Source organism: Cavia porcellus, unplaced genomic scaffold, assembly GCF_034190915.1.
Source record: "Cavia porcellus strain 051 isolate PalLab524CR breed Dunkin Hartley unplaced genomic scaffold, mCavPor4.1 scaffold_12, whole genome shotgun sequence".
NCBI classification, from domain to species: Eukaryota; Metazoa; Chordata; class Mammalia; order Rodentia; family Caviidae; genus Cavia; species Cavia porcellus.
This window is the reverse complement of record NW_026947495.1, coordinates 38,481,322-38,496,138: the sequence shown is the minus strand read 5'-3', so window position 1 is coordinate 38,496,138 and position 14,817 is coordinate 38,481,322. Positions and strand designations below refer to the sequence as shown.

At 39.6% G+C, this 14,817-nt stretch overlaps 1 protein-coding gene across 3 annotated transcripts in view; it reads right to left on the bottom strand.

Annotated features, from left to right (window-relative positions):
• The window catches only part of Epc2 (enhancer of polycomb homolog 2), a 116,373-nt gene extending 102,090 nt beyond the window's left edge, over positions 1-14,283 (bottom strand). For all 3 annotated transcript variants that reach the window (XM_003478705.5, XM_013142532.3, XM_013142533.3), the window contains exon 1: positions 13,979-14,283. In XM_003478705.5, coding sequence (XP_003478753.1) covers positions 13,979-14,131 — 153 coding nt within the window. In that variant the 5' untranslated portion in view covers positions 14,132-14,283. The remainder of the gene's footprint in view (positions 1-13,978) is intronic.
• Positions 14,284-14,817: the final 534 nt, after the last annotated feature.

The following is a 14,817-nucleotide window of genomic DNA, read 5'->3' as shown; positions in this document are numbered from 1 at the left end:
GGACTAGTCAGCATCCAGTGACCAGAGCAGGGCTTTGAGTGCCCTGTCTCTTTAAAGTGAGTCTTGGAGGAGCTGTCCAGCTAAAATTTCCAGTGGTTCTAAGAAGGCTGGGGTTCTGAAACTTGTAGAGGTAGTTAATATGTACCTGGGTTATATGTGTGTGCAGGAATGTCTACAGATAAAGCTAGTCTTTTTATTGACTAAAATTTTGTTTTACGCTTTTCTAGTGCTTTGCAGCATGTATGCTGAATGTACTTTTTATTTAATCTGGTTTTTGAGTTACCTCTGCTACAAATGTAGGCCTGTTATCATTGCAATGATCAAGGGTGGTAGGCCATATCTAAGGATGATTTTTTTACAGCAGGAACCTACAAACTTTTATTAGTCTTCTCAGTACAGGTAGAGAATGGGAGGTCAGAGCCAGTGACACAGTGAAGCCTGAGCTGGCTGCAGGAGTTTAAGTGCCAGCGCAGCAGCTTGAGCTTGTAGAACATATAGTGGGGGCAGGTTTGGTGGCTGGAGTTGATATTTCTGTCAATCGGACATCCAGAGGAGGCTTAGGCCTCGGGACCAGATTATTTTGAAGTCATTGGTGGCAGGTTTCCAAACAGCAGCAGGAAGCAGTTTGCGGTGCAGATCATCCCTGCAGTAGAGTTTTGGCTAAAACAGTTTTGTCCAGGGTGACCAGAGCATATTGAGTCTTTCAGACTTTATTTCTAACAGAGCTATTTCCACCAATCTCTGAACTCAGCATCTGTCGGGGAGTCCATTTTTTAAAATACCATATAGCATGTGGATGTGACACCCAGACAGTTAGGTCTTAGTCTAAGGTGAATATGTCAGCTTTCTTGATCAGAAGTATGGAGGCAAAGGAAAGAGGCAGCCCTTAGCAACCAAACTAAAGTGTTTCCACAGGTAGGCTACTGGGTGTTGTTAGGGGCTAAAAGTCTGATTAATTTTTATTGTTTTTGTGAACTCAAGGCCACAAAACCTATGAGTTTCTTTCTTGTAACGAGCTTCTGTCAGATACTGCAGCAGAACTTCTGTGTCTTTCCAGCTGGCAGCTTGAATGTCTTTTTTAAAGAGAGGAAATAAGTTTTTGAATTTCTGGGAGGCTGAATCCAGATCAGTTGGCTTTTGAGTCCAGAACTGGGGTCTTCATTTAAAGACAAAGAGGGGCTGACTGACAAGAGCCAAACAATGGCAGAAGGCATTTCTTTAGGTTCAAGCAGGTATACCAGCAAGCTGTGGGTGGCAGAAGACTGAGGCAACACATACTGAGGGCAATCACAGTAGCACTGGAAGCTTGGAGATCCTTAACTGGCTTTACAGGCAGGAGAGGTATAGTTTAGCAATTTGACAGTCTATACTGTTTGCTCAGGGACCATGACAGAGCTCGAATGGACAGAGGTTTAAGGTGCTAGTGGCTTAGTCAAATCTGTCATTAGAGCCTCTCCAAAAATAGTGGGAGAGTTTTTAACCCTTTGTGGCAATTGAGTACAACTGAGCTGGCCTTTAATCTCAGGATCTGCCCAGTTGAGGGGCTTATGAGAGCAACTCACAGAGAGAGGAAGGCATCTTTTAAATCTAGAACAGTCCAAAAAGGGTATATGCGCTAAGAACCACAGAGTGCAATGTGATGGCTGTGTCACTGACAGCATGGAGCACTTGTCCACGGTGATTTACAGTTAGTTTTTATTTAATCTGGCTTTTGAGTTACCTCTGCTACAAATGTAGGCCTGTTATCATTGCCAATGATCAAGGGTAGGCCGTATCTAAGGATGATTTTTTTACAGCAGGAGTCTACTAACTTTTATGGTCTTCTCAGTACAGGTAGAGAATGGGAGGTTGGGGCTGGTGACACAGATGGTGTCTATCAGGCTGTGACTGGTTGCCTGTTAAGTGTTTCCTGTGACAACTGACAGCAGTGCAGGTCGTGGTGAGGTGGCATGATTGATGGCCAGGCCCAGAGGCGAGTCTTTGGTCTATACCTCTGGAAGCAAAGTTTTCAGAACTTCAAGACTGCTGTTATCTGTCTCATAATGATGCAGGCATCATTTTTTTCTCAGGAACAGTTAAAGTTGAATTTCCAAGGTTAAACAAGAGGTGGCTATCTTGGTGCAAAGGAGATGTCCTCCCAGCCTGTAACTTTGTGCCTGGCAGAAGGGGTGAGAGGTATGAGTCCCAGATGCCCTAGTGATGGTAACTTTTGACACAGGAAATTTTTAAAGGCAGAGTTTTGATCCACTGTCTATCAGGAAAGTCGCAAGTTTGCACCTGACTTTTGCAATGACGGTGGGCTTTCGGGACTCAATTTGATAGAGCTCAGTCTAACAACTTGGGTCCTACAAGGGTGCAATTTATTTGTCAGGGCTGACAGTCCAATTTTTCCTCAGTCAAAATGTGGACATTTCTGTGTTGAACAAACTCAAAAGGAATTGTTGACAGTCATCTGGGGTGAGCATTAGATACCATCTGACCAGGGTAAGCGTAGCTGTGAAACAGAAAGTTAAGGGTTTGGGGGCCTTCTATGGCTAAAGGCAGGGAATGGTTAGCTGGAACCAGTTCAACTGGCTGAAAGTAGACAAGTCAGGAGCAAGCAGGTGAAACTACTGGCAGGAATTGTGGTGCCTGATGAGGATACCAAGGTTGGATTCTCAAGAAGAATGTGTCCCCCCCCCCCCGGCAGAGGGAGCAATTTGGTTTCATTTTTAACTCTAAAAGTTCTGTTTCTTGCAGACAGGTACTATGGATTTTGACTAATTAATTCCCATTTCTGGCTTCCTGCATGTATATAGTGTACCCTTGAACAATGATGCAACAGACAAAGGCTAGGTCCTCCTCAAAGAGAAACCATTCAGATGCTCACCTGGCCACACTCTGAGGAGACTTAGGAGTGACTTCACTAAGGAGAGAGTGAGGCCTCCTTTATGCCATATGTCAACTGCCACAGGTAAGGGTCCAATCAGCCATTTCAACCAGTGCTTCCCAATCTTAGTGCACAGACTGAACAACTTATGCTGTCCATTCCATTCATATATTCATTCAACAGACACTCAGAGGTTAAAACATTCCAACTCCAATTCTCTCGAGTGGACTTAACTAACAAGAGTTGATCAAGTATTTTTTCTGCAGCCACTTGAGTAGGGAGTTAGAAATTCTCCTCCACATCTCTCAGGGAACCTTCCTTTAAGGACCTGGAAAGCCACAACCAGTGAGCAAAGAGGTCAGAACAGTCAGTCTTCCCAGTGGACACAACAGATGCAACAGCAAGTAGAAATACCAAAATGACACCCAAGGGTTTCCTTTTGTTAAAAATAATTTTAGCTGTGAGCACTAAATTGATTTTGTTTTACTGCTAGTGTAGAAAAGTGCACACTATCATTTCTAAGGACAAGAAAGCAATTAATGTTCCTTTGTTCAGTGAGGTTGACTGTGAGCTCATCAATGAACTGACAATGTACAATATATTAAATAGGGTATTTTAAAACAAAAATACATATAGGAAAAAACTATGTATCTATCAGTTGATAAAATTGATGTGACCAGAGGCTTGTACATTTCCCCCAGGAGCAATGGTTCAAGAGTCAGTAATTTTGCACACATGGCGGTTTTATAGATCATAACTACCTCAAACAATAAAAAAAATCAACTGTATTCTTTGTGTATGTATGTATCTGTCAAAGTAGACAATATTCTGGTTATACACACATACATTCATACCTAATGATGGATTAGCTTAACAAGTGTGAAAGTTAACTGATTAGGAAAGAAACCTTGAAAAGAATGTTAAAATGCTAAGACAAAAGGCACGGACTATGAGCACACAGTCCAATTTCTTTTTCCTAAACATATCATCCTACTGTATCAGATGAACTTTAAATTGTGATCTGGCTGGTAATCCAGTATGAAGCTTACACATGGATTTTATAAAACCATCTCAAAAATTCTGATGTGTGGTCAAGACAAAAAGCATTATTCAGCCTCTTAAAATGATGGTTCTAAAAGCTGGATCTCTAAACAAGCTGTATCAGGATCACCTGAAAAATGTAAATCCTCAGTCCCTAAACAAGACCTACTGAATCAGATACCAAGGGATGAGATCCAGAGATCTGTGTTTTAATAAATCCTACAAAAGATTTTGATGGGGGCTGGGGATTTAGCTCAGCGGCATAAGCACCTGCCTTGCAAGCAAGCAGTCATGAGTTCAATCCCCGGTACCGATAATTAAAAAAAAAAAAAAAAAGATACTGATGCATGCTGAAGTTTGAGAATTACTGACCTATATCTTTTTACATGTCTTTAGGATCTATCTTGAAAGCTTCAAAAGAAATACACACTATACTGCCTCAAAGCTATGTGTTAACTCCTACTGACCAAGTCTATAATATATAGACAATCTTGTTCCAAATACTTTCTTCATAGAAAGTGGTTACTGTGGTTTAAACCAAAATAAATAAAATCTATGCATTATTTATATATTAAATAAGCAGCACTATTTCTTTACAGCACCCTTCATAACAATTTGTTTTCCTTCTAACTCTTTTAGCAGCCACTATTTTATAATACACTTTTACCTGTCCTGAAGGATGAATCTACACCAGGCCATACAAATTGTTTCAAACCTGTAATAATTTTACTGGATATTACATACTTCCTCACATGAAAGTAATGAAACATCTAAAAACAAAACAAAGAGAAAACAAAAACCAAAAAATCCTCATAGCATTCTGGCATAGAAATCAGCCCAAGCCAATTTATAAAAATTAATTCAATAGTATACTATATAATGTCTATTTATTACAGCAATTCATATATATATTCTTGTTCAATCATGTCACTCATGACATAGATTTTCGCAATACCATTTTTCCTTCCATTTTAACACAATATATCTCATATGGACTTATCTGGGTACACTCTTTCTTGTCCTTTTACCTCATCTTGATCATTCTCTATGGTCAATAAGTCCTTATGATCATTCACTCTATATTTGATGAATCTACAAGCTGCCTGAAGATAGATACATCTTAGTCCTGTTTGTCCAAACCACATACCAGGTTTTGCTCATTCAGTTAATAAATGTTAACTAAACAGCTCCTGTGGATCACTTCCTGTACTACATGGTGGGGACAAAAAGGTAATACAGAAACACAGTGTCTGTGTTCATGAGGATATATACTTAATGAATAAACATCACAAACAACTATACTAAAAGCTTAAGAGCAGTCTGTATAAAACATCTGGCTTGACAACATGATCCCTGAAATAATACAGCTTTCTTCAAAAAAGGAATCTTATTGCTCTTCTAATCCAAGCTACTAAAGTCAAAAATGTTAAGAGAAAATACACTGACAAGTCAATCAACAGTTCATCTGATTTAACAGCAATTTTGGACACACACACACACACACACACACACAGGAATATAAACAAAAACCCTTTATAAATTCAAGATGTACAATTCCTATATGGGAATGACAGGTTAAAGTTTGCTGTTTAATCTCCAAGCAACCTAACAGAAAGCTATATCAATTCTCACTTCTTAAAGATTTCAAAAGAAATTTAAAATCAATATTACCTAACTTTTATGATCCTAGACTGAAATAGTAACTTTGAGGTGACATATTAATGACTTGTTAAAATGGTTCCTTGATCAAGTAAAAACACTTATCTAGAAATTCTCTAGAACATACACATACATTCTGCTAATAGTACCTGCCACTGTAGAGTACAGACAAGAGAAAAGGATGCTTACTTTTTTATGTATAACCTTTTGTGCATCGGGGCAGCAGTGAACAGGCTGAAAGGAATAAGCCATGAGGGAGACCAACAGAGATGGTAGAAGATCTATCATTTTTTGATTATTTGCCTTGTCTGTTTTATGTTAAGTGGAGCACAACCTTAAAACTGCCTGTGTTTTTAAATTATGACCCAAGCTGCTAAAGTCATGTTTTTATTTTTTAAACCATGCATCTCCATTATTTTTCAATTTGAAAAAGGCAATAGAAAGTATCTTAAATATAAAAATAGCACAATTCTGTTTATAGCAGCATGTCCTGATAGTGACAGAAATAAAATCTGCCACCTGCCTAAATATTTGGAAGAAGAATGCCACAGGAATGGCATTTAAGCCATGGAAATTCCAGTGGAGTTCTAAATCTCAGGTCACAAATCCAGAGCATCTGTAGAAAGACTGAGGGTTCTGTGACCTCAGATAGGAAAAAGATCATGAATTTTCCTGACTTCCCACCAATTTAACATTTCTTTCAATTACTAATACAGACAAGACATCACAGCAGTGCTAGCAATACTTGTGGCTAACAATACCAAGAGAAATCATATTGCTGAAAAAAAGGAAATCATAGATCTTTTCTGGGAACTAAAGACGTAAGTTTGAGAGCTATGAGACAGTGACTCTTACTTCACAGCAATACAGCCACAGGGGGAAAAAAATCTAAAAAAGCCTAAACACACAAGGAAATGGTGCTAGGGAAAATCTGGGAGTAACTGTCATTTTCCTTCTACTGTATTAGCTCCACAAGGTACAGTCCTGAATGTTGACAGACAACTTTAAAGTTCCACTTCAATTTTATTTAAATCTAAATGAAGGTGAGTGCTATATGCTGATACAACCAAACTGAATCCAAGTGATCTGGGTCATAATTGATGTCTATATTACAAACTTTCCACCACTTAAAATAGCAATAGAAGTACATGGATCACTATCCTACTTATCTAAGGTACTGAATAAAAAAATATGATAATTTCATTACAGAGTTTAGTTGCAAAGTAAGCATATTCTCTTTCTCACAATCTCGTATATACATAACATTCACACATCTTACAAATAAACTCAAGTAAAAAACATGAAGTATTAGAAAACTGACTAAAGATATTATCAAAATTCAGAACATTTCACAGCAATGAGTAGTAAAGATAAAAAGATGAAAACCAGGGAAATGATTACATCCAAAATATAAAGAGTGCTCAATTGGGGTTTAGGAAAAATTAGTATCAAATAGTGATGTGACTGATTCGCATTTAAAAAGAATGCTAAACCACAGTGATCACATGTCAGTAGTGCTAAAGAGTTCAAACTCAGATCTTAATATATTCCTGATATTCACTATCACATTTTTAGTGCTTCTCATCTAATTAACAGTCAGGACAGTATTCCCAGTAGATAGACATGTGAATTCATAGATGCAAATAATTTTTAGAGCCAAAGTAACTTAAAGGTCACTCAGTCCAATTCTATTTCAGCAATTAAAAAACTGGGGGATATAAAGTTTCAGTGATTTCTTCAATGCTACGCAAAACTTATCCCTTACGAATCTGAAAATTAATAATCGTGACAGCTTTACATTCTTTGAAAAGACGAGACGGTTTTTAATTCAAATTTTGAAATGCAATCAATATATTTTAATTCCATTAAAATACTTTACAAGTATACAGTTTGTAAAAAGAAACTAGTACACAGGTTCATCTTGGGACAGATCATGAATTTAAACAATTCAACTTCCCAATTTGTAATGTTATCTATCTATCAGATCTCTCGGATCAGCTCCCTAGCTAGGAGAGTAAGCCTGAGCAACACACATAGCATGTTCTAACTTTCCCTACTCCCTACTGGGCAAACTTAGAAATCGACCTGTTGTTGCAAGCCAAACAGTAACAGTCTGCATCTCAACAATAACAATCATGACAATATATTTACCAAATGCTTACTGCATGCCACAAACTGTTCCAAACGCACTACAACTCATTCTTCCAACAATTCCATGGGATTTTCAAAATTATACTAACCTGCCCCAACGACTGAAACATACAGCCCAAGAACACATAGAGGTGACCAACAGAGTACTTAATGAGATTCAGAATTATTAAAGTTTAGTAATTTTGAATTTTAATCAATTATTGTTGATGGGCCATAGTTACTCAATCCTTCCTTGGAATCAGGATCCTCAAATTAACTAGATTTGGTTTCTGTTACTTGAAACCAAACTAATCATTCCACCTGGCAAATATTTATGACTTCATTTTTAGACACAGATAAAATCTAAACTTTTGCCACAGATATACCAATTTCTTTACACTTTTTAGATTCAATGGTTTCTTTCATAATATTCCCTTACGCAAAAAAACCAAAAAAGTTTCAATGAATCTGGTGTCCTTATAAGATAATAAATGGTAGAATAGTAGAACTTTTAACTATCATTTTCTTCTCAAACCACTCATTTAACAGAGGAAGCAATATAAAGGTGAAATTCAACAGCCCTGGGATTAATCAGCCATAGGATATGAGTTCAAATTTTAGTACCACGTTGCACATGATCCTGGGTTTAAGTATGCCCAATAGGCAGCAGAAAAAATTAGTATATTACATATGTGTTGGTCAGGGCTACCCTCCTAGCTTTAATTTCCAAAGCCCCAGTTTTTCTAGAAAAGAGGTAACTGTACTTACATACTCCTGTTATAATGAGCTCTAAGTCACCTACTGAATTTAACAATGTGTCCAGCACATGCCCAACACACACATTTAACATACTTAATAAATGCTGTGATGACAGCAATGAATAACCCGAAGCTCATAGAAAATAGGCAACTTCCAAGTTACATGGCTATAACAGAGCTAGAAAGGACTCCAGGCTCCACACTTCTAAGATCCTACCAACCTACAAACTCCTGGGTCTAACATTTAAACCTATGTATAATCTGGCATAGGTCTAAATTTTTCCAACCTAATCACCAACCCAATTTTTATTCAGTCATTCATCAAATATTTCCTCAGTGCTTCTGTTTTTGTTTTTGTTTTTAGTTCTGAAAGGACAGAAGGGAAGAGAGAGAGCAAATAAAGTAAAAATGTCTGCATATCCGAAAGAAACAGCTAAGAGACAAGACAAAGTGCTACCTACCTAAAGTTTGGATCAGTAGTGAAAGGTCAAAGGTAGAAAACACAGAAAAACTTCCCTTCACTCTACTTCCACAGTACTTGGTTTAAATATTCCTCTGCTCAAGTATTTGCTTCAACATATACTCTACAGACAAACATAAAAGTTCAAATTGTGATTTCTCTCCATGTAGTGTACTCTATATGTTTAGTAAATTTTCCCTCAATCGCTTCAAATACACTAACATTTAACTTCTAATGTTCTTCTGATACCATAATCTAGTACTTTTTGGTACCTTTCCAGTAAACTCACATAAGTTCTATGAAATCAAAATCTGTATTGTTTTTTACTCCTAACCTCACTTCAGCACATAGCACTACATAAACTTTTGGCATACAACCCCCTTTAAGTAGTTTCTCAACATGCTATTTACATAACATCAAGCATTTAGATAATACTTGATATTTCATTTGCTTTTGTTGAAAGAAATGCTTCATGTTTTTGCAGTATAAACTTATAATTTCACACTTCATATCCTCTATAAAAACATGAAATAAATTGTGCCAAAAGTAATTTTTAAATGACATTAAGATTGACTATACTTCTACCCTAATGGTCAAACATCACTTCAGATAGTAAGATAGCAACAAAAATTAAGCAACATATGAGGGAGAAATGACAATTCAGGTTAGTTATATTCTCTTTAAAACAAACTGAATCTCATGAATCATGCAAATTAAGTCTTGCTGGTATGAAGAAATATACAACTTTGCATATAGCTTTAGGAATTAATACAAGATAAAGACTAATAGTCCAGCCATACCTCTGTGAAGAAAAAGTTCTATTTAAAGAGAACTCTGATTCAAAGAAAATAGAAGATTTAATAGCTACTCATATGTAGCATTAAAGAGAATTCCTGGAAGTTACCAAACTGTGGTTATAAACACACACACATGCACACTCAGAGATACAACAAAGATAAAGTGTGTGTGTGTGTGTGTGTGTGTGTGTGTGTGTGTGTGTGTGTGGTGACACAAAAACAAAGCTCTTGGTTTAGGGAAAAAAGCAAGCCCATGCAACACTTAACAAACATCTACCAAGCATATATATAATATGTGCCACGCACAGTTCTAGGCTCTTGAATGTATTAATGAAGAAAAGAATCAAAGCGATTGCCCTTTACAGAAATTATGCTCTAATAAAGACAAAAATCTAAATAATACTAGGATACTTCCTCACAGATTTCTTATCTGCTTAAACTAACTTAAAATACCCATAAATACAATGGTGCTTACACAGGGAGGAACAAAATTAACTAAGAAAAATGATAGAAAATCTGAAAAGTCAAAACGGCATATAGGTCACTGGTAAAGCCTGTATCTAACACATATAGACATTCAGGCCAAAAGTTTGAACCCCAAGCACCAAAAAAGAAGAAAAACACATAAAAAAGGAAATGACAGTTCAAACCAGAGGAAAGTCAGAGTTAAGAATTTCTGAATAATAGTTTGACAAAACTGATTTTGGCTTTTACACTTTACAATAAAAGTACTATTTACAAAAATTATGCTGAAATTAATAATAGTTCAGATATAATTCTGGGTTCTATTAATTCTAAATGTGAAGAATGGTGATTATGAAAAATGGCTTTTGTGACATTAAAGGTTAGAGTCTCAATTCTAGCCCTGGCCATAATTAGCAGTAAGACCTTCAGTTTCTTCATCTGTAAAACAGAAAATTGTAGTAGGACGTGGTGGCGCATGCATGTAATCCCAACACTTGGAGGCCAAGGGTTTGAGGGCACCCTGGGCTAGTGAGTTCAAAGCCAACCTGAACTACATAGTGAGACTGTCTCAAAAAAAAAAAAAAAAAAAAAAAAAAAAAAAAAAAAAAAAAAACTGTGACACCTCTTAAAGCCATTACTAACCAAAAAGTTAGTCCCTCTTCTTCTCTAGTTTCAAGCAATCACTGTTTTTGCAGTTGTTTCAGTGTAGATTAGTTTTACCTCTTGTAGAATTTCATGTAACTGGAAGCACACATACTTTGTTAGATTCATCCAGTGCTGCATGCATCACTTTATTCCTTTTTATTACTGAATGGCATTTCAGTGACTATTACTGAACAGTATTCCAATGAGTTGGTAAATGTTTCTATATCCATCTATTGTTGGGTATTGGAACTGTTTCCAGTTTTTGGTTGTTTAATCAATGTTGGAAATGTTCCATCTTATTTCCCATTTATCAAAACTCATGAAACCCTGCTGTAAGTGTACACCTCATTGTACATGAACTTGTACCTCAAAAAAAAGTGACTTAAAAAGGATTAAATAAAATAGATGTTAAGTACTAGCACAACATGTAGGGCACAAAAAGCATTCAGTAAGTGGTAGTTACTAAAGACAATAATACCACTATAAAGCACTCACGAGGTAGCAAAAATCACTGATCTGATTTTTCTCCTTTCTATTTTATATAAACATTAGCTTACAGTACCAAACCTAAATCAAGAGCCATGAGGAACACCACAGACACCAAGTTACCAGAGGATGCCAATGCAGATGGTAAGCAAGACTGTGAAAATATGGTACGGAAAGAAAAGAAATTAAAGATGCTTGCATGTCCAGCAGAAAATCCCAAAGGAATGACACCGTCAACAACAGTAGCAGACTACCAAAGCCAAAGATCACCTTGTATTACCTCATGAAGGCCTTGTCAAAAAGTAACTCAAAATTGAGTCCATGACTCTATACAAAGCCCTATAATACTCCAATAGTTACACAGAAGACATGGGTTTTAATTCATGAGTGGGATAAAAGAAGTTTCAAAATGAAGTCCTGGATCTTGCCAACCAAATAGGAAAGAACTGTTTAAAACACCAGTCAACACAAACCCATAACCCAGGAGTTTGTAAACAAATTGTGCAATTTTAAATTATGAACATACCTAATACATTTAGACGCTGGAAACTGAACTAAAATACAATTCAAGCAAAACACAAAACATTTGTAGAATTTATATTCTACTGCTATTTAAAACTTTATCAAGGTAGAACTTTTTAAATACATCATTATGCTTAATAAAAGAACACCTATAAATAAAACATGTTATAAAGAGAGAGGGGAGGAGGAAGGAAAGAAGAAAGGAAAAAAAGGAAAACTTACATCCAACTGGACATTTCAGGAAGCAAAAAAGACTTTACACAACAAATCTTAACCATTACAGTTTGTTTTGCTTTGATTTAAAGCAGGGGGGCTGCGTTTCAACTCTATTCCAATCATAATTTGAATTATTATTCTTCTTTAAAATTGGGTACATGAAGCAGCCTAGAAAACAGAATTTGGGTTTAGTACCTACACCCTAGACTGAAAAGCACAAATTTTATGAGAAAGTGAATAGCACAAAAATGATGGGTTAAGCATTTATTTTTAACAGAACATTAAAAAACTAATCTGCAAATTTTCCTCAATTAAAATTCAAAACCTCAACATATTGTAAATGAGGACCAAGTGCACAACTTGATTGCAAAAAAAAAAAAAAAAAAGTAGTTTGTCTTTCGAGGGTTAACTAGCACAGCTCTCTTGACCCAAGTTCTAATGTAATAGGATCCAACCAGTTACATACAATATTGATATTATGGCTCATAAGATACTTTCTTTTTTGGGCCAAAACGTGGAAAATCAGAATGCTCAAAACTGTCCTTTATACAGTTAAATTCAATTAATTCTTGTACCTACTATTAACATTAAAACTATCCAATAGAAAACTGAGTAACAAATTTTATAAAACAAAAGCAAAAAATTCTGTCATAAGGTTCACCTCTAAACCTCAAGCATTAATCGTGAGTTTAATTCCATTTTTCAAAAAACTGAATGTTTACACTGTTGTTCTGTTATACTCATCTGAAAATGTTAAGTTTTCCAAGTAATCAAATGCCAAAGAGAAAAGTGATTCAATTACAGGAGAAAGTGGTAATAACAGAGTAACACAGTGAGATCAGAACTCGAGCAGCCAATCACATGCTTAAATGTATTTCCTGCATTATTAATAGTCAAAAGAGAAAACCAATCACGGAAACCTCGGGCTTTCTTTTGACAGTCACCGAACCAATCCACACACTCCCGAGGTTGACAATAAGGCGGGACTGCAGGTTCATTGAAGAAATTCTTGAGGGTGCAGTTACTATGAACTTCGCACGCAAGTAACACCGCTTCAGTCAAAAACACACTATCACACTAGATGAAATTAAATCTTATACAAAATTCAATCTCCCTCCGGAGGGAGAGCAACAATTTTTCAAAAGGCACTGCATTATCAAAATTATAAGTGCCAACCCAGATGCCGCAGATCCTGAGCTTCTACAGGACCAGCCCGCAAAGCCCAATTCAGGGAAACGCGAGAAGCGGAGGCGCAGGGCGAGCGACTACTTCCCCACCCGCCGGCTGCCTGCTATCGCGGCGCCCCGAGCAGGGCTGTGCCGGCGGGGCACAGCCCGCTGCCAGTCACCGGCTCGCTCCGTAGCCGCGGGCCCAGACGCAGTGCTGCACACCCTCCTCCCGCCGCACCACCTCGGGCGGGGGAACGGGGATCCTTCCCAGGCTGGGAGGAGGATGTTTGTTTTGAAAGCACTTTACTTTCCCTAAATCATTTCAAGTGCAATCCAATGCGAAACCAAATTTAAAAGTGAAAGAAAAATTGTCCCTCGCTAAAGGATGCCTCAACATTAAATAACCTCGCGCTGGTGGGGAAAAAAAAAATTTTTTTTAAGGTAAACAGCAGCTTACGCTAAGTGCGGCCAGCGCATCTCCTGCGCCATTCCCGGCCGCCGCTTACGGCAAGGCCCCCTTACGGCAGCTTAAGCGGCGCAGCGAGCTAATCACAACACTGGGACGCAACAACATGGCGGCAGCGGGCGGGCGCTGCGCCGGCCGAGAGGGTTTACGCTACTCCGCCAGCGTAGGGTCCCATGCGTTGGAGCAGCAGCGGCGCCCTCCAGCGAGCGTAAAGCGCTCTGTGAATGGCGAGGCCCGACTGACAAAGGGGAGGGGGGAGGAGGGGAGGGGGGGTAATAAACACTCGAGTCCCTACCGATTCCTCCTCCTTCTCCATCCCGGTGGGCATCTGGGGCACGGCCCGGTTGATGGAGACGCAGTCGTTGAGATCAGGCATGTCCTTGCCGCGGTAGATAGGCAGCGGTTTGGCGGCGTCCAGCGCCCGCGCTCGGAAGGAGAGTTTACTCATTGTCTCCCCGCCTTACAGGAACAGCCCGGGCGGCGGCGGCGGCTGCGGGGCGGGCGGGGGGGGGAGGACTCCCGCCGCCTCCTCCACCTCCTTTCTCAGTGCAGCGCGGCCGGCCCGCTCCTCCTCCTCCTCCTCAATGCCCCCGGCCACAGCATGGGCGCCCACCCCGCCCGAAAACAGCCCCCCGCCGCCCGCGGCCGCTTCCACACACTAGATCCGCCGCTCGCCCGCCCGATCCGCTCCCTGCGCCATGGCCAACATGGCGGACATTACCACAGCGGCGGCGAGCGATCCCGGCAGCCCGCGCGAGAGCGCGCCCCCGTCTCGGGGACGCGCCTCGCCCTCTCCCTCCCTCCCTCCTTCCTCTCCCTTCCCCTCCCTAGCTTGCCCACCCACTCTCTCCGCTGCCGAGCCGGTCCGCGTGAGCGTCCTTGGCCTCCGGCCGCTCGTGGAATCACGGGCGGCGACGGAGCCCTCTGCTCGCCGGCCGTCGCCGTCGCCGTCGCCGTGTGGCAGGTGCCAGGTGCGCGAGTTCAGTGGCGCCCAGAGCGTGCGCCTGTGCCCCTGCGGCCCGTCACCTCTCGCCCGGCGCCCGAAGGAAGGAAGGCGCGGGGCGGCGAGCGAGCAGGCGGTGTGGCGTGTGTGTGCCTAAGTCCGTGCGCGGGAAAGGAAGCTGTTAGCCCGAG